The sequence below is a fragment of the Gasterosteus aculeatus genome, chromosome 1 (assembly GCF_964276395.1).
Source record: "Gasterosteus aculeatus chromosome 1, fGasAcu3.hap1.1, whole genome shotgun sequence".
In the NCBI taxonomy this organism is placed as follows: domain Eukaryota; kingdom Metazoa; phylum Chordata; class Actinopteri; order Perciformes; family Gasterosteidae; genus Gasterosteus; species Gasterosteus aculeatus.
The window spans coordinates 9,387,884-9,411,872 of NC_135688.1; the positions used below are offsets into that span (position 1 = coordinate 9,387,884).

Consider the following 23,989-nt stretch of genomic DNA (forward strand, 5'->3'; position numbering starts at 1 on the left):
GAAGTTGACAATGACACCTTGGCCAGGTTTCTTCTGTACTCGGGGTTCATCCGTGCCATCGGCGTGTCCGATGGGCAGCGTCAGTCCCTCGGCTGGCATTACGTCCCCGACGGACTGCCCCGCCTGCCCCGCTGGCTACTTCTGTAACAGCAGTGCTCTGACAGAGCCGTCCGGAGCCTGCAGCCCAGGTCGTACAGCCCAGCAACACCACGACCTTCCCATCTGATTGTCTTTCCTCCCCTGTATCTCGGCTATGCATTAAGCCACGGTTTCTCTTGAATGCTTCAGTGTTGTCAGTTAAATATCAAACTGCATTGTGCACCACAGGACATTTTTGTTCCCTGGGATCCACGGAGCCTTCCCCTGTCTCGCAGCCTTATGGAGATGTCTGCCCCGTAGGACACTTTTGTCCTGGGAGTAGCGGGTCACCCAAACCATGTCCTGTCGGCAGCTTCCTCCCAGAGCGTGGAGCTTCTGCCCGCTCTCACTGTCACCGTTGCCCCCCAGGGAAATACTGCCCGACTCCTGGAAGCTCACAGCCCACAGGTGGGTGATTTGGACACGTTTTTCAAGAGCGAAATTTGGCCAATTGTGCAAAATCCATGACATTGTGTGTTTCAGCTGTATACTACAACTAAGTACAGGTTCACGTTCTGGATCACTGCCAACATCAGCACTATTTTTACATTACATACAGCAAGATGGATCGTCGTTACATCTTTCTTAAACCTCCTTTTGTTAGGTCTGTGCTCTGCAGGTTTCTTTTGTTCTGGAGGGGCAGATAGCCCCACGCCTCGAGCCTCTGTGTTCAGCTGTCTTTGTGAGATACTGGAGGTTTACACCACAAAGAAAGACGCCGCACTCTGGATTCACAATCTGCCCTGCTTCAATAATTCCAGTAGTTCTGGTAAGATATATTTGCAATCACACAATACATGTTTCTGTTAAAGTGCAGGTACATATATTCCTTCAAACTATTTAACGAGAGAGCAAAGCCTTACGTGTTGTGATAAATGCACCATAAAGAAACACCTTGTAGCTTGACCTTCCCCTCAAGAATACTACAATCAATCATTGCCGTACAGTGTTACATTTTAAGAGATGTTCTTTCCGTGACAGTCTACACTGTTAAATCCCTCTTCTCAAGACAAAGATATTAAATCAGATATTCTTCATGCTTTATCCTCAACATCCTTTTTATAGGAAGCGACGCTAACTGGATCGAAGTGGTGACGGCGACGGAGGCGGGCTCGGTGACTCACTCACCGCTGTGCCTCAAGAGTCCACATCGGAGCTGCTCCTCGTACAGAGGAGACATCTGCCCTAAGGGTGGGTACTTCCTGACAGCGAACGTGTGTGAGCTTGATTTGATACGTGGTTCATTCCTTCAGGCGCACATAGTCCTTTTTTAACTGAACATGCTGTTACAATTTATCTGATCTGTCCAGTCCGCACTGCATATTACAGCTTTAAAGACCCGGTCATTGGTTTTATTTACACATGTATTGACTGAAATTTTAAATCCAGACAAGATAGTTAGAGAGGATGAATTTCTGCTATTTTCTTTCATGCTTTTATTATGTACCAGTTAAACCCCATCATGAAATTATCTTCATGCTACAGTAATTCTGTGTTGGCGGCTCAGGCTTAACGCTGGTGGTCATTCAAATGGATTACCTCATCTGAAAAAGCAATAATAGAGTGTGGAAAAGAAATGAGTATGAAAAAAAACTCCATCTCTACAGGGAATTGGGAGCGTAAAAGACAGTAATCCTCCTTATTGGACTTATGTCTGAAAGAAGTTAATTTACTTCATTGATACTTTCTGTGTCTGGTTTAAAGGTTTCTATTGTCCCGTGGGCTCTTCCTACCCCCAGCCCTGTGAAGCTGGATCTTACTGTGACCAGATTGGGCGAGAGGCCCCTGCAGGGCCTTGTGCTGCAGGATATCACTGTCCCAAAGGCTCTTTGAACCCCCATGCCACCCCTTGCCCCACAGGACACTACTGCCCCGCCGGAACTCCTCTTCCTCGGTCGTGTCCCATTGGGACCATAAAAAGTGAGACGTTCCTTTTACGAAATAAAGCTGTCCTCTTTTGATTCATCTATTAATCTCATCGATTCAATTATGCTCTTTTATGCCTGTGCGACGGTAACAGCTGGAAGCTTTTGAAGTAAAATCTCAGTAACTCCTGGAAAGAATTTGATCAGAAATAATTATGAAGAAAATACATTTTGGATAATAAAGGCAACCTGACTGGTGGGCAGTACATCTACGAGGCAGGAGATCTAGTGTGATTAAGAATTAATGATGAATGACTAATCAGCAACATAATGACAAATCCTCTTTGTTGCAAAAAATGTCAGTTTTTCCTTCTAATGTCCTTGAACTAAACTGATGTTTAGTTCACATGACCTGATATCTATCGTTGCAGTTCAGTGATGCAGAAGAATGTGAAAACTTCCATTAAAGCCGCTTTCTCCCCCTTGGGCGCCTGTGAATAAATTCAATCACAAAGTGGTTTAATTGTGTGATGGTATTCTGGTCTCACTGCGAACAACAATGATCCTATTAAAACCTTCTGTAGCACCTAATTGTGGTTATGAATTAGAATCTGATGAGGGGATAGGTATGTACTCTGCATTAAATTAACATCTATATGATTGGATTTCTTCTGTTTGTTGGTTTGCGAGTCAACAAACACTGTGCGCACAGCAACCAGTTCAAGACTTTTAAAAGTATGTCAATATTTTAACCAATCAACATCTTTTGTGCTATCCATCAGGTTCCCTGGGTGGGTCTACGGTGGGGGATTGCCAGATGTGTCCCCCAGGTCACTTCTGCCACCAGAGAGGAATAGCTGAGCCAAGTGGGCAGTGTGCAGAAGGCTACTATTGTCCTGAGGGACAGAGCTCCGAGAGACCACAACAACATGTCTGCTCACTGGGACATTATTGTGAAAAGGTCAGCCATCCAGTATTATACTTCAAGCTGTTTTCTGTGATCATTACCAAATATTGTATGAGATGTTTGCGCATGGGTCGTTCTTCTCACTGGTGGTGTGTTACTGAAACTGATTTGTTTCCGTGTTTTTCTTGACTTTCTCACAATTGTTCCTGCGTTGTCTCCGGTCTCTGTTATTGATGCCCGATGATGCATGTGGAAATCGATCAAATGGTTGCTACAGGGAAGTATCAGACAGAAGGCCTGCCTCCCCGGCAGCTACCAGCTAAGACAAGGCCGCGGCAGCTGTGAGACATGCCCTTCCGGTTTCTACTGTCGAGATCAAGGTAAAGCTGATCGGTGGACAAACGACCCGGAACGTGGATGTAATTGATGTTTAGATTTAATCAGAAGAGATCCCTTTTCATTCCGTACCATATCTGTACGTCAGGAGTGACCCATCCACTCCCTTGTGAGAGAGGATTTTATTGTCCCGGCGGATCAGCAAATCAACATCCCTGTCCGGCTGGAACTTACGGAAACATGTCAGGACTGGTTGAAGAGTGGCAGTGCTCAATGTGTGACCCTGGGATGTACTGCAAAGGAACAGGTACAATGGAGCCCCTCCTGTGATTAGTAATTTGGGATGTATCTACCTTGCTTTATAGAAGCGTTCCAGAAACAGTTAATGGCTGCTCTGTCGTTGAGGTGATTAAAGCCTTGGTTGAATGATATTTGTTTAAAGGGAGGACTTTTGCCAGCGGGCCGTGTGCTGCAGGGTTTGTTTGTGTTGGCGGAGCCTCTGAATCTTCACCACTCGATAATGTGACTGGCTTCCCATGCCCTCCCGGCTTCTTCTGCTCCGTGGGGACTTCTTCTCCAAAAGCATGCCCGAAAGGAACATTCAGGTGCACACCCTGCAATATCTCTACAAACGTGCTAATATCCATATCTCTAATTACCGTGAACCGAGTTATTCATGAGACACATTTTGAATTTTAATTCCAAACTACAGCAACACATTACATGGAGACTAAACATTGTTTGTAGTGGTAATGGATTAAAGTTTGAAGGTAAAATTGAATCCAGAGAGATGGATGATTTTCCTTGTTTAACCTTTTGCTTTGCCAGTAGAAAATATAAAAGTGTGATGAAAAGGCAGATTGCGGTAGTGAGAAGGAGTGACTTCTGTGATGTAATAATGAGCAATTGTTATCCAGGTGAAAGAAAATCCCCTTATTATTTCAGTGGTTTATGGTTGATGTGACTCTTTCCACAGTGAGCAGAGCAGGCTGGTGGAGGAGTCCCAGTGTCGTAGCTGCATTCCAGGCTTCTACTGTTCAGAGATCGGCCTCTCGGTAGTCTCTGGGCCCTGCCTGCCAGGTCACAAATAACAACGACAACTTGTGTTTGTCTGACGCATAACCACATCAGTATCAAAGGTGTGGTATCACAACGTTTCATTGAAGGCTTTTCTCTCAGGTTTCTACTGTCTAGAGGGATCCCAGACTGCTGCCCCAATGTCAAGTGGATCTGGAAGTGTTTGTCCCGCGGGCCACTACTGTGCAGAGGGCAGCAGTGTTCCCACACCCTGTCCGACTGGCTCTTACCGGAATGAGACTGGAGGAAAAAGCAAAGATTACTGCAAAACATGTCCTCTTGGTATTTAATTATGAAATAATAATATTGCGAATATAACGGCATAACTGATTTATTTTGTAGTGTATAAATGACTCACTGTTTGAATGTCTTTGAACCAGGCTGGTTCCAGGATTTATCGGGCCAAACAGAGTGTGATCCCTGCCCTGCTGGGTTCCACTGCCAGTACCCGAGTAGCAGCCCCACCATGGGAGGCCCTACTGGAGTCTCCAGCCCTCTGCCCTGCCCGGCCGGCTACATATGTCCCAGGGAGAATCCAGACAGTCACCCTTTTCCCTGCCCCAAAGGCACCTACAGCCCCCGCCACGGTCTCACCTCCACAGGTAAAAGGCCTCAACCTCTGTGACAGAAGTGGAATTACAAGATGCCGTAGAATCTTTTTTTTTCAAAACGTTTAAAATGTAGTTTACTTAGCCACGTTGAAAACCTTAGCAGCTGGCAACCATGTGAGAGACGCGACTGATGCATCTGGCAGGTAGCTTGTTGTTCTGTTTGGACTAAAGTCAAAGCTGTCGATGTGTGTTGACAGGTGAGTGCTTTGTGTGTCCAGCGGGTCAGTTTTGTGGGTCTGACGGGTTGGTTCAGCCTTCGGGGCCGTGTGCTGCTGGGTTTCTGTGTTTGATGGGCGCCACAGTGCCCAACCCGACTGACAACAGAACTGGATCTCTCTGTCCACCCGGGAAATTCTGCCAACGGGGGCAAACAGCAGGTAGATTAAATGAAACACACCCAAAGCGAATGTTGGGTTTTTTTCATTCCTCCTGCAGTTTATTTTGAATTCATGGATTTTAAAGATAACATCTTTCAATATAGTGTGTGGTTTCCCCTTTTCCGGCTTTAGGGGATTGCTGGGCAGGGTTTTATTGCGACTGGGGCTCCAGCAGAGCAGATACGGCTCTGTGCCCTGCTGGTTTCTTTTGCCCCAGAGGGACACTGGTCCCAATCCCTTGTTCTGCAGGTACATTTAGCTCTGAAACAGGAAACATACATCAAGACAATTGCACTACATGCACACCTGGGTACTACTGTCAAGGTAGGAAACAATTTCTAAGAGAGACTTTTTCTTCACATTCAATTTTCAATAACTTACGTTTATTGATTGTAATTCATTTTACGGCACTGGGCCCAATGGTTTCTCATTTAATTGTTCGCTTTCAATATCATATGTGTTTATTCTTGTTGTGGCTCAGTTAAAGGTACTATACAGCCTTCCTTATGTCCCGCTGGATACTACTGTCCTCCGGGGATGTCTCTAGGACGAGAGTTCCCCTGCCCTCCTGGCACTGTGCAGAACCGACTCGGAGCCTCCGATCCCGACGCCTGCCTGCCCTGTCCTGCCGGTGTGGAAAGAATTAATAACTTAAACCATAATGAAATTAAAACCACAACACAAAATGAATCATACACAGTGAATTCACGATATTTGAAATATGCTGATTACTTTATGCTGCTGGTGTTTCCTCCAGGAATGTTCTGCTCTCAACCCGGTCTGTCGCAGCCAACAGGACCTTGCGAGGCCGGCTACTACTGTCCTGCTGGTTCAACCAGCCCTAACTCTACTGCTTATCAGGTGTTGTTTGTGTTCTCTGTAGTGCTGCAACCTGGTGATGATGGTTCGTTCTTTTTTCCTAGACAAAGAGTCCTAATGGAACTGGTGAACCTGTGACCTTTCACTTAATAATTATATGAAGAAAATCAGATCTGTTGAGAAGATGTCGGCTACATATTTAATTATTCATGGTTTTGATGGTGCTATTGATTTATCGCTTTTTTTCCAGGACTTCCATAAACCCTGAATTCCCACTAGCACACAAAATTGTGGTCAGGGAATAAGTGAACTTTAAGACGCATAAAGGCAATGCATTATACTGTATATACTAATGTGCACTCTTAGGAAATGATGCCACCAAAAATACTAACGCTATTGTTATCATTTTTGCACAGGGGAATTCTACCATAGGACACCTTTGTCGTCCAGGTCACTATTGCCCCTCTGGCAGCGGCTATCCCCTCCCCTGCCCGGCAGGCTCTTATTCCATCTTGCATGGACTGAGGGGAGTTGATGGATGCCTGCCCTGCCCCCCTGGACGGTTTTGTGACAGGCCTGCAATAGCAGAGCTCTCCGTTGCACCCCCATGTCATGCTGGGTAAATACTTCTACTTTGATGTTTTTTTTTTTTTTTTCAAATCTCGCTACTCTCACACACCGTTTTGTTTAGTTGTTCGTATTTATTTATATTGTTTCATTGGTCCTGAAGAGGAAATGGCCAAGAAATGATTTGATATGTAAAGCTTTTTCTCTCCTGCTTTCGGTTTTCCTTTAATATTTTGGATTAATGTGTAGGATTTAAACATAGATTAAATGGTATACGCATCCATCCATTATCTTTAACCAGTTATCTTGTTCAGGGTTGAAAGGGAAGCCAACCCGAGCTGACATTGGGCAAAGGCGGAGTTGACCCAGATGGGGAGACTATCACAGGGCTTACACGCAGAGACCGACAAATATTCCATATCACATCCACACCATTCAGGACAATTTGGATTCATCATTTAACTTATGAGTGGCATGTTTGCGGACCCCGGGAGGAACCTAGAGAACCCACACTGCCAAAAGTATACACATAAACAAAGAAATCAGACAGGTAACGACAGCAGATTTCACCTGAGAGTCACAAGAGGAAATGGAGTGGGTGTCTTCAGCAAGATAAGAACCACACTCTCAGCACTGCTGCTGTTTGTCACTTTTTCATTCATCTTGTTAGCTGCACACAAAACAGGGTTTGAGAAGAATTTAACTTGGGAGAAACCGCGTTTTAATTTAGTGCAATTCAAAGACACTTGTGTATCTGACATTAATCACTAAGGAATACGTACCATAATAACTGATAAGGTAGTGGTAGTGGTAACTGCTTTAGGTGCGTTTTTGTGCTCATATCATTGTATACGTTGTTTTTTGTTGTCCTGTCAATTTACTAATCAAATCAATTTTGATTGATTTGATTTTTTTAACAAAGTGAATTTTATGTAATGTATTATAATAATACAGTAAAACTAAACTGTTTGGGAATCGTTTTCCGCAAATCAACAAAACGTGCCACATTTTTGGTTAAGACAAGTTCTGAGAAATGACTTAAAAGAGTAATTGACTCTGTAAACAGGAAAGCTTCCCAATGAAAATATGAACTCATACGTCATCACTGCCAAATCAACATCACTAATGGCAGCATTGAATATCTGTGATTTCCCCGTTTATGGCTGCAGGTATGTGTGCCTGGGTGGCAGCTCCAGTGCCACCCCATCCGACGGTTCCCATGGCTACCTCTGCCCCTCGGGCCACAGCTGTCCCGTTGGCTCAGCAAGTGAGGTGCCCTGTGAGACCGGCACGTACAGTCCTGCCACTGGAGCAGCTCACTGCTTAATATGTCCCAAAGGGTTCATGTGTTCCTACTTAGCAACTCAAGAGCCTTCTGTCTGTCCAGCTGGTGAGGACGGTGAAAACCAACCTACAGTATAAAAATCAGATTATTTACCCTTTTGCATACAGCAGCGATACTGTTCACTGGGCAAGTTTCTGATAATGATCCACCAATATTTAAAAAGTGCTCTCTTCCTAGGTCATTTTTGTCCTGCTGGGACCGTGCTGCCTGAGCTCTGTCCGTTGGGGACTTTCAGCAACAAGACAGGAGCCTTTTCTCTCTCTGTGTGCACACCCTGTCCCTCTGGAGTGTACTGTAGCTCATACGGAGCCTCAACACCAGACGGTCAGCAGACACAAAGAATTTACCCGTTTAGCAAAATACACACACCTGGTTCACTGGTTTAGTTAAGAACCAAACAGTAAACAAAATGTTTATTTTGTTATTCTCTGTAGGTTCTTGTTTGCAGGGTTATTTCTGCACGGGGGGAGCCACACAGCCAACACCGCACAGCTCTGACAACTCCCCAGGGAATGGCCCTTGCCCCGTGGGCCATTACTGCCCAGCAGGGTGCCTCGCCCCAATTCCCTGCCCTCTCGGCAGTATTCGCAAAACCATAGGTAAAACTACTTTCATTATATTCAAGTCATTATTATGAATGATGTGTTTTTTTGATGATTGAATGATTTGATATCCACAGCGTCTCTTTAACCGGGGGGGGCTTGCTTTTGAAATAGGTCCTACTGTTGTCTTCTTTCGTCCTGCAGGAGGGGTGTCCATGGAGAGCTGCTCCGCCTGTCCCGCTGGTCACTACTGCTCTGCGGAGGGTCTTGCTAGCCCCAGTGGCCCGTGTGCAGCTGGTTTCTACTGCCCTTTTGACTACTCCTCGACCACTCCATATGCCTTCTTGTGTCCCAAGGTAAAGGTCAATTTTTTTCATTTTTCACCCTCGTTCACTGAATTGTCTCCCCTCTTCTTGCGACTTCTCCATTGTTCGTATTGCTTTCCTAACGGCGTCTCTCCAGGAGAATTTTGTGCCATGTGCATTATTATGAATCTCTTGATGCACTAACCCTTTTGGCATTTCCTTTCTCTACTAGGGCCATTACTGTCCAGAAGGCTCCGTTCTGCCCCTGCCTTGTGCCACAGGAGAGTACCAGCCAAACCCGGGCTCAGACGGCTGCGTCCCATGCCGATCTGGGTTCTACTGTGAGGAGGCCATAGTGGGAGAGCCATGGCTCTGCCCACCACACTCATTTTGCCCTGCAGGTATTTTAAAGGTTTTGAATAACTGGGGATAGCAAATGGTGATTTAATCTAAGTAACATTATACCAACCATTCCTTGCAAACCCCTCAAAAATGCATTCTGGTCTATGCGCTGCTCTCATTGTGTAATTACTATACAACAAATAGCGCTGTAAGTCTCTGCTCTGCTGCATCCTTTTCTTTAGGCACAATGGTGCCTCTGCTCTGCCCCAATGGGACATACACTCCTTCAAACCGGGGAGGACTACGAGAAGAGCGAGAGTGTTTACCCTGCCCTCCAGGGAAATTCTGCAGGTATTCTGGATGCATCACAGCCCCACTATATGCATGCACATGTCTCACATTCACATACACGTTCGAGTACAGAGGCAGACACACACACACACACAATAAGGCAGATTCACATCCTGTACATACACACACAAAGACATGCTCAAAGGAGAAAAAAAGGCAAAAACCTCTGAGCTCTGATTAAACACACAATTGCAGGAGTCATGATTCACTGAACAACCAAATTAAAATTTAAATATGCCTGAAAATAATGGGAGGTAAAAATACCAGAAACTATGTAATTATCATTTAGGTAATGAAGTCTATATCTTTGTATATTATTTTGTGTATGTTTTCTTCAGGGCTGGTAGGATCCAGGGTTTGTGCGCGGCGGGCTATCTTTGTGTTTCTGGCAGTGCAGATGTCACCCCTGAGGCGCCACTGTCTAACATGACACAGTGCCAGTGGGGCATGCAGTGTGCTGGACCATGTCCACCAGGTACAATACATACATTGTTAAAAATATGCACATGTTGTTATACATAAGTACTGCTATTTGTATATCTTTTACATCAATTTCCTACTTTGTGATACATTCTCTAAATTATTAGCGTAGCTAGTTATTAATTGTACTATCTGTAAAATGTGTAGTTGCCACATGTAAGTATTTTTATTCCAGGTTTTTACTGTCCTGAGGGAACGGAGGAAGCTAAGTTCTGTGCTGCAAACACCTTCAGAAGCTCCCCGGGAGGTGCCAGCCTACCTGACTGTTTACCCTGCCCACCTCAGCATTGGTGTAAACCGGGTATTAGCTGGTGCTCTTCATGTTTGAGTATTTGGAAGTAATTGTAGTAACTGTTATCCGGCGTTTAAGATGAAAATAATTGGATAATTTAGTTCAGGCATTTTGGGACACATTCTTTTGAGGATTGAGGGAATCCGGCAGTTGAGTTTGCAACACTGATGAGAGAAAGATGAAATAAATAAGAACATTGTATCGAACACTGCTTGCTTGCTGTCCCGCCATGCAGTGAATTGCAGTTATGTTAAGTCTCATGTGTAAACTAAATCTAATTGGATACTAGCAGGATAAAAAACCCAGGCTGAGAATTGAAATGTAGCTGAAGCCCTTAAGTGATTCCTCAAATACAATGCAAGAGGGTTTTTTTTTCCGTTTCCTTAAAGTTGAGAATTTATCTTTGTACAGGAGACCCAGTCCTTCATCCGTGTCCGCCCGCGCATTACTGTGACGGTCTGCCTGGAAGTGACTTTAATGGAGGCACAGGACCCAGGCCATGTCCGCTGTACACCTATCGAGCTTTACCGGGAGCAGGCAGCAAGGGTGACTGCCTGCCCTGCCCTCCTGGTTCTCACTGTAACAGAACAGGTGTGACACACTGCATCTAACTGACCACAACCACTCTCATACTGCCTGTGGCTGCAATTTATAGAGGTGTATCATCCACAATTCCTTCTCTCTCTTGCTGTTTGGGATTTACATTTGTAGGACAGATCAAAGTGAATGGTGTGTGAATGCATAAGTCAGTCCGTGCCTGAGATAAAAGAGAAGGAGATATCATGAATTTAAAATGTGTGATGCCTAAGGGTATAGTGATAATTGAGTGGTGGATGGAAGAAAAAAACTTCTTTAAGATTTCCTTGTAAATACCTTTATGGGTGTTTGGGTTTTAGGCTTAATGGTTCAGGTGATTTTAATTTAACTTCCTGCTCAACGTGTGATACAGCAAATGTGCTTTTATTTATATTTCTCTTAGTTTTATTTTTTTATTTTTTAAAGACACTTCTTATTTCCCAGGGCTTACAGACTACTCCAACAGTCGGTGCCCGCCTGGTTTCTGGTGCAGCGGGTCTGGACCCCCCATTCTCTGCCCTGCAGGCACCAAAAGGCCCCGTCCTGGAGCTGCTTCACCGAGCCAATGTGAACCGTGTTCGGGGGGAACCTTCTGCCCAGATCCGAGAGCAACAGGGAGGCCCAATGTGGAGGGGATCCCCTGCAGGGCCTCCTATCAATGCCCAACTGGTAAGTTCATCAACACGGTTTATACTATTAGCATGTTGTATTAAAATCTGCATGTGGTAACTCACAACCCAGGTGCAGTCTCGGAGAGTCTGTGCAGAGCCGGCTCATACTGTGGACCTCATACTGATGAGCCTGCAGTTTGTCCCAAAGGGTATCTTTGTCCTGAGGGATCTCATACCTACAACACCCCCAAGCAACTGTGAGTGCATGAGAGGTCCTGAAACAGAAATGTGGCTGAAAAAATACTTGACTGACATGGAAACAAAAAGCTTTATAAATAACCTGTTAACATACCCCACAGATGCCCTTTTCCCTACTACTGTCCAGCAAACAGCTCCTTCATGAGGTCCTGCAAGGGGGGGTTTATGCCCATCAACACCAGCGACCTCAGAGGATCCAAAAACAGCTGTTGTCGTGTGTGTGAGGGGGGCACTTATCGCCCGTACCTCTCCCCCATCCTGCAATGTCTTCCATGTCCACCGGGATACTTTTGCTCTCCAGGTCCTCTGCTTACCACCACGAATAATTCCATAATTCAACCAATGTGTACAATATTTATTCGCTGCCTTCCTCCAAATTATGTGTGCATATATTTAAATTCCACAGGTACAACCGACTACAAAAGTTCCCCCTGCCCTGTTGGGTATCGCTGTCCAAAGGGAGCCGCCCAACCAATAGCCTGCCCTCCTGGCTTCTTTGGTAACATTACTCATGCTGAGACATTGAGTGACTGTCACCTGTGTCCAGCTGGCACCTTCAACCACCTGCTTGCTCAGAAGGCCTGCTTCCCCTGTGGCAGCTCCTCCACCTCAATAGCCGGTTCGATCCGATCAGATGTTTCTCAATAACACATTAAATACTTGTATTTGAATAATGAATATGTGTATTGAGTCAAGTATTAATTTGAAATGATTTGATTTCACACTGGTTTCCGCAGGTTCTTCTTCTTGCACCTGTATCGGTAAGAATCGGGCATTTCAGCACTCGGATGGTTCATGTTTGTGCAGAACTGGTTTCATCTTCTACAATGAACTGGACTTCAAAAGTTCTACCTCTGACAGTGAATTGGACTGCCAGCCTGAGGTCAGTTGGATGTTCTTGCCATCAATTAATTTATTTATATATCAGGCAGCAGAGTTAAGTAACAATGAATGGATTTGGTCCTATCCGTTGTCATTACATTTTAATTTTAAATTATCTCAATGCACTTTTGACAGCTATACCAAATATATTCACATCCATAAAAAATGTCTTTCAAGTGTTTTTACAGAAATGCAACTGGAAATTTTGATTGACTGAAAGTCTCATGTTGAAGTTTGCCAGAGGCCTGTGAATAACTGATCTGAACTCTTTAGTCAATCACCACGACTAAATGATTAACATGTAAAAAAAAATGGATTGACGATTTCCTCTATAATTTGTTTTTGCAAAAGATTTCAAAATCAGTGAATGGTTTTTCAATCAATAATGATGTAACCAGAAAGGTCTGTGTGTGTGTGTGTGTGTGTGTGTGTGTGTGTGTGTGTGTGTGTGTGTGTGTGTGTGTGTGTGTGTGTGCGTGTGCGTGTGTGTGTGTGTGTGTGTGTGTACGTTTGTGTGTTTCAGGTGAACAGACGGTGTTCTGCTGGTCAGGTACGTCTGGCAGCATCCAGGGAGTGTGTGACACCTTCCCTCCACTCCTGCAATACAACCTGTGGACAACATGGAGGAACTCTGGATGTGGCGATGGGCATGTGAATATAATTATTACTTTTCAACCCAGGAAATCCGTGAAAAGTAATTTACCACTAAAAATCCCTCACTCTGTCTTTTTGTCTCTTATCTGCTTGCTGCTGATGCCCCAGCTGCCGGTGTGAGCGATATGTGTCCGCTGAAGAGCTTTGCAACACGTCCTGCCTCTTCACACTACCTCAGCTCTCCGCCCAGATCTCACCAGACGGGCACCTGCTGCTCAGCTTAAAAGAAAGAGACAAGATGGTGTGGGCAAGGGTAAGGGAGTAATAATGGGACTTTGACTAATGATGATTGGCCATACCTTACAGATAATGGATTTATTTTTACCTAATACTTACATAGGATTAACATTATATGAGTAAACAAATGTTTGGGAAGATGTTCAGAAAATTGTGCACATTATGTTACCATAAAATACATGTTTTGCAATGGAAAACTCCCATTAAAATGTGTTTTAAAGGCCCCAAAATCCAAAACAGATATCACTGCACATACTGTAGTATAACAAACACAGCCACTGTGTAAAGCACTGTTCAGCATCAGTTAAATTCATAACTTTATGGATAATTATGCCATCTCTTGTGATTGGTTCTCAAATATTGTGTACACTGTCAATAGCAAATGGCTGCATTGTCAGTTCAATGAGAGAGATGGTCTCTTGAAGTTGGTTATTGATATCTTGTATTTTATTTCTTTAATTTATGTACTGTTCTTTGCTGCTGCAGTAGCATTTCTTATTGAGCTTGTTTCTGTTTGCTCCCAGACTGTGATGGATGTTTTAGGACCAGATATCCACGCAAAGGGTATTGGTAAAATCCATTTGATCCAGTTTGATCCTGAAGGCGTGTTTGGTTGGATTCCAACACAGAAAGAGCTCATCAATAACTTTCTGTCAGGTGACTAGACCCAAGTAGTCACATTGATTAATTGTATTTTCCGTCTTCAATCCAGCCATTTCATTTCTTGATCTTGTATTGTTTCAAAGGAACTTTCTGTCTAAACCTTGAGCTACTGTTTTTCTTCTACTCAGAACCGATTGAACTCCTGAAGACAAGACAAAGAAAGAGGAGAGACATGGAAGATGCCGAGGATTATGATGCTTCTGACACAGCTGTCCTTCCTCGTATCCCCAACCCCATTGTCTGTCTGTCCTCGGGTGACATGCTCATTTTCCATCTCACCATCAACCACACTGGTACTGCAGATTTCATTTCCTTTTGTGCTGTTTATCTATCCAAATGGACAGGGCTTTTCCTTTTGTGTTTTAAACACATTAAACTTGTTCTAACTAGACTTTATATCCGTTAGACCGACATCGGAGCCACTTTCCAGTGTATCAGAAAGACCACCTGTTTAACAGTAATCCCAGTTGGGACTTTGGTGCCTTCAGACGACTGCAGATACTCATGAAGCAGACCAACTTGAACTCTACAAGGTTTGTTGAGTCTGTACTGCTATTAGAGCCTCATTTTTCTCATACTGCATCCCTGCTATGTCACAAACTCATCTGTGTTCCTCTCCTTTTCCTCAGGTTTGCCCACGTGTTTTCAGCAGCTGGGAAGTACGCGTTTGTCGACAGCGCCGTCCCAGAGCGGAGTATGGTGGTGGTGGTCAGTGATCAGGGGACAGTCTGTGACCCTCGGGCCTCCGTCTTCCAGCCCATGACCCCGGCACAGCTGGTGAAGCACGGGATTATCAAGCAGCACAGACTCAACCTTCTTCCTGACTGGGGAGTGATAGCAGGTGTTTACCATCACTGCTCACTGTCAATGTCCCACTGAATAGGTGCATGGCTGTTGTAAGTTCGCTTGCTAATTCATCATGACACAATGCTCACTGTGTTCAGGGGTCCTTGGTCTGCTGCTGGTTCTCGTTGTGGTTTTGACCACCACCGTGATAGTTCTGCGACCCGGTAAAGCAAAACTCGTCTCCCAATGGAGGTATAAGCCCAAGTGGCGCAGCCTCGGGGAGCCCTTCTGTCCGGTGGATTGTGTTTGCAGTGAAGACAAGTGAGTTGTTGTGACGGCAGAACGGATGGTTTGTTTTATCCTGGTACTGATACTGTTCATCTTGATGAAACATGCTTCATGTCACCTTCCTCTCTCAATGTCTTATTGTCATTGTCAAGCTCTCCACTAGATATAGACTTTGTAAGAGGACACAAAACCAAAAAATGTGTGTGGCTTTGTATTTGGGTTTCAGCAAAGTTGTCCCAAGCGTAGGTGGCTTACTAGGTAGTAGGGGTGAAGGAGAGGGAGCAGAAGCCGAGGAGCCCGCTGTTTCAAAAGGAGGTAAGCTCACTTGTGCTGTCAATCGAGCCCTTTTGGAAATACGGTCTGGTAATGTCTGGAAGTCACGGTGTTGTGGAGGAATACACAAGTTTGGCCCCTGGAAAACTTTAAAAAGGGATCTTGAAGAATCGTCTTGATAAGCAGGACTAGTGCAAAGCGGAATATCTCTCATTTTAGGGAGAAGGGCCTAGTGAAAACGAATAAACCCTGTCATGGGAAAACAGGCTGGGTAGGTTGCATGCAGATATCAAGATATAGATATATAAAAGAGGGGCATGGCTCCTGGGATAGATGGATCTTCTTTGTGACCTTTGTTCTCTCCGGGGCAGAATAACGTAATTGCTGGTGGATATGAATCCACTGTCTATCTGTCTATGTACTGTATGTCAGGGCATACCCTGCTTTCAGCTGGAACGACAGCAGTTCACACATCACACCAGTCTACAGTTGTGGAGCCGTACTTGGATGCAACACAATGGAGTTAAACGGGTGCAATGTTTACCATGTTCACCAGTTTAGTGTTGCATGTTGTCATTTTTCATCTCACCAGACTAAAAGTAAAGATGAGGCTTAAGCTGATGGGAATGTTGAATCATTTTGCAGGTTATTCACACCTGGAAAAAATGAAATCTCGATCTGATAATGTCATGAAATGTCAGTCCGATTTATCTTTTAAGAACCATGGATGCCTCTAGCAAATGTCACGGTGATCCATCAAGTAAATGTTGAGAAATTTCTGTCTTGTGTTGTAGGCACTACAACCGTCTACTTTACATAGCCATACAGCCATGGCTAAACTAATTAATAGTAAACTAAATCAACACAGTCGTTTTTATATTTTTTCCACCAATACGGTCAATAAGTATAGTATTTGGGTCATTGCCTTTGTTTGTTTGTTTCTTTGCACTCTGCACCTTGTCAGCCAAATGGCCAAAGGTTTCCCAGCAAAAGGAGTTAAAGGTAGAATTGTCTTCAATGTGGCTCACTTAGTGCATATAAAGTTATTCATGCAGCTTGATAGGGCCTTTAAAGTCCATTGACCCAGTCATTATAAAACCATCCCGCATGACCAGGTAGCAGTAAACGGCCTGTTCCCCATTAGATTAATGATGATGAAAATAATGGCCAATACCACACTGTAATTACTAGTTGAGTTGCTCCATCCTGACTGAAATCTTATTTTGCCCACTCAATCAACCATATGATTTCAAGGTGCAGCCAATCATCAGGAGTGTATCTCCCCAGCTCTTAAGGATGGCATAATGACACATTTCCCCCGGCACATTTCTAATTGACCAATTATTGCCATTTACTGACCCCATTTAGGAAATGTTCCAGGGCGCTGCGATTTGGAGGAGTTGAATGTCAAGACTCTGTTTGACAAACTGGAGGATCAGAACTTACACATCGCCTCACAACTGGCCCGACACCGCAAAGACACACAGGAGTTTTATAGAAACATCTGTCAACAGACTGAAACACTCAAGGTGAGTTTTATCAAACATTCTTTTCAGATTTTAATTTGATGTGGTGAGATAAAGGCATCAAATCATCAGGTCAAGAAAGAATTTAGCTCATACTAAATTCTTTCTTGACCTAATGCTCAGGACTTCCTGAAAAATGTGACATATTAATTTTTCTTTCAGAATGTCCTAGACAATATGGATCATAGAAAACTAAGCTTTCTAAAGGAACTGCTTGTCCATAATGCAATGAAGAATAAACCATTCGACTGCAGTGCAAGAGGGAGAGATTTACAAGGTGAAGCTGCATGTTCATAATGATATTGGATTTTATTGTAAAGAAACTAATTTAGTCAAAGTCATGGTCAACGGGAAGGCAATATTATATTAATAAAGAAAACGTTTTAAATGTCTAATCATAAACCCAAGGTGATTAAATGAACAGTGTGTTAATTGAAAGTATTCTCATTTTCTTTCTTGTCAAGAAGATCGATCCCTCTTCCTCTGTATGATTAATATACAGCGGCGGCCTGTTCACGCAACTTGGCACAAAGAGACTATTTAAGTCCCAATGTGGGTTATTAGCAGATTAAATAAGATTTAAATGAGCAAAAAATGTATAACCTGTTGAGTGATCTTAAGAAGGGCTGGTTGGTGTACTATGGTACCAGTGTAGCTATTTCACCCTGTGTCAAGCCTGTAAGCTAAGCTAGGATACTTTGCTAATCAAGTAAATAAGCATTTCCCAATATATCAGACTATTCCTTTATGTCCTGTCACATAATATATCCTACATAATGTAGGATAACACACACAAGTGTTCAACTACTTTCTTTGGCCCTAAAGGCTCATATCAACCCTTAAATCAACCCTTATTGTGGTTTAAAAAATGTCACATTGGTTATCTAATGTTTTTCTTTCAATTCTCTGATAACCTCCTCAACACAGTTGAGACCTCTACAGCATTACTAGGAGATGTACTCCAGTCAGTAGAAGCTCTTCTCTGCAAGCTGGCGGGAGAAGCTTGGCAGAACCAGGATTTAGCCGCCCCTCCATACTGTCACATTGGTCCTCGTGATGCCAGGGAATGTGAACCACGAGCTGGATACAGACAATCTGGTGACAACATGTGTTATACACAGGTACTGTAATGTAACTTGTTGTCTGTAGCATGCTCATCTTGGAATAATTAAGAGGAGAATGACTCCTTCCTTCAATTTATGTCCAAAGTTTTCGTCAGCGAATGTGATCAAAGCAGAGCCAGGTACGGAACTTTTCAAGTCTCGAAGAATCAGTGATCGACGAATCAGCCCAATGAGATGATTCTTTCTTCCCCAGTACATCTACCGAGCACAGAGTCCTGTTTCAGTGACCACAACTTGTCCAGACTGGTCAGTACATCTCCTCTGTTCAAGACCCTGCACGAGATCCAACAGTCTTTACACAAACTCACCACAGAGGAGTCTAACCGTCAGCCTCACATTGGTGCATAAACCTGATTAAATAACTCAAAAGTAAAACCCACAATGATTGCAAAAACAAATTATGTCAAATATCAAGTTTTTTCCTTTTCTCCCAGCAGCTACAGAACAGTCTGTCCAGGAAAACAATGAAGGGCAACTTATCCCGACTGCCCTCGACAACCTCTCCGTGCAACACTCAGCCGTCTTCCTGTTCGGTTGCCAGGTGATGCAGTTGCTTGCGAACAGCCACCTGTTCCCCCCTGTGCTTCTCCTAATGGCCAAGTCGATACCTGTTCCTTTATCTTCCCCAAATGAGGGTCTGCTGACACATTGTTCAAGGGACTTTTATTTTGATGCATCCAATCAAATCCTTTATCTGTCAGAGGAAAAGCTTCATCACGTTGGACATTTCATCGCCCTCATTCTGCAGTCCATGGCCTACATAGTGTCAGGTAATAAGACAGAGTTATAGAAGAGGCCCCTGACACCCAATATTGTGCCATTGTTTGGCATCATTTGTGTAACACAGTACAATAGCAATAAAGCACAAAGTAACCCTTTTTGTATGGATATGATATTTATCTTCCTTCCTATATTTTTCATCCAGGATCCAAACCTCTGAGTTTCATGGAAGCCCTTCATGAGGCAATATCAGCTTTAAGCCTTCAGCTGTTCAACGTTTCTTTCAAATGGAACGCACCAGGGGTGAGGTGCTATATGAGCTTCAAACATCATCCTTTTACTGCAGGGGTAGATAATCCTTGATGCTTTTTTTCAGTCAAATTCCAACGCTTCAGAGGGGCAGCATAGTGCATTAGTGGAAGAGTTTCTCAACACTAGAATTCCCACTGAACCACAGTTTACCGAACACCTTTTAGCTTGCAGGTTGGTAAGAAATAGAAAATTGCAGCAGATAAATAGTATGCCATTCAAACAAAATCATGTAAATAAATATTTATATTCTACCTGTTCTCTAATTTAGACTTCAGAAACAGCTTATGACAAACCTCAAACAGATTTCAACTGAGGACAGAAACACAGGTAAGAGATAGAAAGTTAGGGTATTATACAGTAACAATTGCTTTGACCACAACTATCCACGCAATGTAAAAAATAAAGGTAAATGCCACATACTAATCAACCCAAACTATTGGGTCCAGAAACTGTTACACTCTATTTAATAATTACTGTTTTTTCAATCAACGGGTTCCGTTGAGACCTTCACCGAAGGTATTTATTGTGGAGAATCTAAAGTCTTTTTTCATCGTCAGCAGGTTTGCCACCAAAAGGGACACCAATGCAGGTATCAATCACTTATAAATCATAAATGATCTTAATTAAAGTAGTAGATAGTCACGTAGTCACTTAATTCCCGGTACAACGACTGTTACTTCACCGTATCCTCAATTACAGATGTCCTGCATAGAAGACGAAATTGACCGAATGAGTGAGTCTTTCTTGCAGCTGAGCGTGCAGCTACAGAAGAGAGCTCAAATGAGCACATGGCTAAAGGAGAGAGAAAATGGAGCTGGCAACCATTCTGTGGTAATTATCTGGAACATTGCACGTTTTACTTACTGTTACATAAACCAAGAAAATAATCTGCATGATAATTAAATTGCATTCTGAAGGTCTCAGAGAAAGTATTTTATTTCCTACGAGCTGACATACATTTTTGATTTTGATTTCATACATATAAATCTTATTTTACATTCATACATCAATTTGATCTGGTCATACAAGCGTTGTGCAGACGTTCATTTGCTCCTTTTCAGCAGTGACTGAAGAGAAAAATGTATGAATCAATATGCATGAAAATAATCTTTGCTTGAGACTGTGTGCATTACTCAATGTATTCGTTGCCAAATATTGTTTACAATACAACTGTCTGTCTAATATTCTCATGCAGCAGGCAATACCAACGAGCATACCAAGTCTCAGTCGTAATGGAACGATCCTGCTGGAGCTGAAGAGATCCTATGTATCACAGCGCCTCAACAAGCTCCAAATGACATTAGGCCACATCAGACAGAGCCAGCAGCGTGACAGCGAGTCAAAAAATGGAACAAGAGGCCGCATGCAAACCGACAGCAGCGCCACTCAGCAGGAGCAGAGCGACCATTATCCTGGCGTAGCTGATTGGGGTCCGCTTGGCGGCCAGCGGCCGGACAGTTTTCCATCTGACACGAGTCACAGCCAGCAAAGAGCAGAGAGCAGAGGTCCCGGTAACTCTAAACCGGAGAGTCGTATATCTGACCAGCTGATGAGTGACACTGTCCAGAGCAACAACCCAGACGCATCACTAGACTGCTAGAAGCCGTGTCTCTGTATCCCAAGGGTGCAGGAGGCTTTGGTACACGTTTGTTTTGATGCACAGAATAATACAATTTCTTGTATGTTTAATCAGAGCTAAGTGTGTTGTTTTTAATAATGTATGATCTTGAATTCTCAGGCAGGACTTATTGTGTTCTGTTTATTACCATATTCTAAAGAAGACGATAATCTTCAACTCGGTAGATTCAAAATGTGCTTCTGTGTTGTTTCTTACTCACAAACACTTCTCCCTTTTGTAGCGGTGACAACCTCTGTCTTCATAAGTATTTCATGTTTGTCCGTTTTCTTCATCTCAAAGCTCCATTCAAAATCTTGCTGGAAAGGTCTATGCTTCCTTCCTCACTCGGGTTCCTCGGTTTGTCTGACGCACAGGGTTCTGGTTCTTTTAATAGAAAGTGAGTATTCCTACAGGGGACTGCGGGCCAAATCAGAAGGTCAGATGGAACAAGTCTTCACTTACTATCAGTGTTAGCTTAGAGCTCTGTGACAACTCCCCCGAGGTGCAATTTGGCATTGCCCTGTAGATTTGTGTGTGTGTGTATGTGTATGTGTTTGTGTGCGTACGAGGGGTGTGGTTCAGTGACTCCTTGAGATTATACGCCTTATCAATTAGATTAGCTGCTATGTGTTAGTGATTTGGCCTCACGGTGAGACAAGGCATCATATAACACGGCTCCTGAGCCCTGTGTTTCTACATTAGCGGTACAGCGTTATGTTTGCTCTAGTTGTTGGGCTCAACACAAGTGTTATTTTTAGACACCGTCTTTTGTGATTTGTGTGTGACAGTATGTGTATATATGTTTGAATACTATATGTATACGATTGCAAAATATCCAAATTAAATACAAAACATATTCCATGAGGTCTGCCATGTACTCTAATACAATGCTAAATGCTAAAGTTCTAACAGTGGGTCAAGAATCAGCTGTCTTTTGTTGTATAAACACAGCAAAACCTTTTTTTTTAATTGCATTGGAATAGCAGATTTCTTTGTGTACATTTGTGAATTCAATACATGGATTATATAATTGCATAGAGTGCTGCACAGATACAGATGCATCTAGAATGCATATGAAAGATGCTTGTAGAGATAAACCAAATTCCGACGTTAAGATACAGTATATATTTTTTCTAGCAAACCCCCACAAGATTTACATCTCAGTTTCCAACATGTTTCATCCACGGCAGTCTGCCTAATCATGTTATAATCTTGAAATCCTTCCAAATCCCTAGAAATCTGCTCTCCTCTGACCCAAAACTGGCCCTGTACACATGCACACGCGTATGTATACATACATGCTCTCACTAACACACGCTCATGTGTCAACTGCTGGTGAATGCTGTTTTCTTGCTCTCCAGTCTTGGAATTGATGCACCCTTTTTTGGGATGCATTTACCATAAAATACGCAAAAGTGCTTCATTCATCACCTGCTGTGAAACCCCTTTGAGCTGCACACAGAAAAACACAGAGTGTAAAAGCACATGATTTAATACATATGTTAAATCATTTTCTTTGAGAGGATTTTCTTTTATGACTAAGTCAAAACATTAAGCTCTTAAAAAATATAGAGCTGCGTTTGAGCCTTCCTGTTTTAAGCCTGTGGTCTGTCGCTAAGGAGGTCTCTCGTCACCATGGCACTGCATTACTGTTTCTATGGTTTCCTTATCTGCAGGATGTGGTTCATCCAAGCCTGCCATATTTAGTCTGCTTCTCTGGCCTACTGCTAATGCTGACAACAACACAAGAGTGCACTCAGCTGCCTCTTTGCTGTCCTTTTTACATGAAAATCTGCTCCAACAACTATAAGCATCTTCTCATACATTATTGTGCATATTGTGCATATTAATATATATATATATATATATATATATATATATATATATATATATATATATATATATATATATATATATATATATATATATATATATGAAGCTTCCTTCGTGTAACACTTTCACACTTGTACTTATATATGGACAAGTTTAAGTAATATAAAAATACATTCATGGAATCGTGTCCTACTCATCTTGTTGCTAAGAGAAAATAAATAATAGGTAATGCCTTTAGATATTTCTGTGAATCTCAAAGCCTTTATCCACATTCTCAGTAATCCTGTCCTTACTCCAGATACAATAGAGGCGAAATTAAATACTGTAATGCTACAGTGAAAATCTTGTTTCTCTTTCAGGCCTATATGCTGTATCCTTGTTCCTGTGAGAAGAAAATCAGAAACAGAGTAAACTGAAATATGTTACCATTGTATAATCAGTAATACGTACCGATTTTTTCAATAATATTTAACCCCCAGCCCCCGAAAATGTAGATGTAGATTTTCCAAAAGATATAGTCATGAAATCTATTTTTGTATTCATGGTCATAGTGCAGGTGACAGAGGAAGATGGGAGAAAGAGATAGATATGCCCGTGGATTCAATTCCCTGCCAATTTATTGCATCATCATCACATCATTCAAATTTTGCAAGGGAATCATATCACTTTGGTCTTTAGTGAGAAACACAAAATATGATGTAATTACTCTGTTCAGCATTCATTTAACTCCTTTTCTGGTGCAGTTTGGGTTCGTGGGATTTAAAATAAATGAGGGTTATTCCCTCCTTCAGTTACTCTTTGTAAAAACATTTGTTGAAACAATTATCCTTCACACCCATTGCACTGAGCTTAGTTTGTCCCTTCAATTATTAAGGAGAAGGCAATTCTAATTGAAATATACACAGATCCTTAGAAAACGTCAAGTCTGGCACTGTGCTTTATCTGCTTCATAGTGGTACCACAGATACCGTCAGTCTATATGTGTGCTTAACATTTACAGGATTTTTTTTACAATGTCTATGTGTGCATTTTATTAATCTTAAACCACATGGTAAATCTGAGGATGCAATGTCATTGAAGACCTTCAACTCTGCATCCTCTCATCAAAGCACTAAACAAGAACAGGCTGTTTCAACTACTACTGAAATCTGTTTGTAGGTTTGTCAACTAGCCCTATAACTGGTTTTCACTTGACAGAATGACGCGCTGTTTTATGTTTCTTCAGTTAAAAGGAAAGCGGATGTAAACGGGCGTGCATGATCGATAGCTCAGGC

The 23,989-nt window shown here is 42.8% G+C and overlaps 1 protein-coding gene across 1 annotated transcript; it reads left to right on the forward strand.

Annotated features, from left to right (window-relative positions):
• The first annotated feature begins 28 nt into the window (after positions 1–28).
• Positions 29–21,742, forward strand: LOC120827926 (uncharacterized). The gene is made up of 51 exons (XM_078098277.1): positions 29–188; positions 328–546; positions 743–907; positions 1,204–1,329; positions 1,843–2,058; positions 2,786–2,964; positions 3,188–3,290; positions 3,395–3,553; positions 3,689–3,851; positions 4,223–4,326; positions 4,426–4,605; positions 4,704–4,925; positions 5,132–5,311; positions 5,444–5,635; positions 5,793–5,942; positions 6,069–6,172; positions 6,547–6,749; positions 7,867–8,087; positions 8,220–8,366; positions 8,477–8,641; positions 8,789–8,940; positions 9,122–9,290; positions 9,474–9,582; positions 9,921–10,057; positions 10,238–10,363; positions 10,766–10,945; positions 11,375–11,599; positions 11,672–11,798; positions 11,901–12,100; positions 12,206–12,418; positions 12,537–12,682; positions 13,205–13,332; positions 13,444–13,588; positions 14,097–14,229; positions 14,364–14,528; positions 14,642–14,768; positions 14,865–15,076; positions 15,180–15,342; positions 15,536–15,624; positions 16,951–17,111; positions 17,271–17,385; positions 18,036–18,229; positions 18,318–18,351; positions 18,426–18,572; positions 18,670–19,002; positions 19,158–19,255; positions 19,329–19,435; positions 19,533–19,591; positions 19,822–19,853; positions 19,964–20,095; positions 20,460–21,742. The coding sequence occupies exons 1-51, from the start codon at positions 71–73 to the stop codon at positions 20,862–20,864; spliced, it is 8,079 nt and encodes a 2,692-aa protein (XP_077954403.1). The 5' UTR covers positions 29–70; the 3' UTR covers positions 20,865–21,742.
• The last annotated feature ends 2,247 nt before the right edge of the window (positions 21,743–23,989 follow it).

Excerpts from the sequence above, each read along its gene's own strand:
- LOC120827926 (XM_078098277.1), top strand. The coding sequence starts at position 71 with ATGGGCAGCGTCAGTCCCTCGGCTGGCATTACGTCCCCGACGGACTGC. Across the intron at positions 14,769-14,864 it reads ACCAACTTGAACTCTACAAG|GTTTGCCCACGTGTTTTCAG; the intron begins GTTTGTTGAGTC and ends CCTTTTCCTCAG. Across the intron at positions 15,625-16,950 it reads GCCCGCTGTTTCAAAAGGAG|GAAATGTTCCAGGGCGCTGC; the intron begins GTAAGCTCACTT and ends GACCCCATTTAG.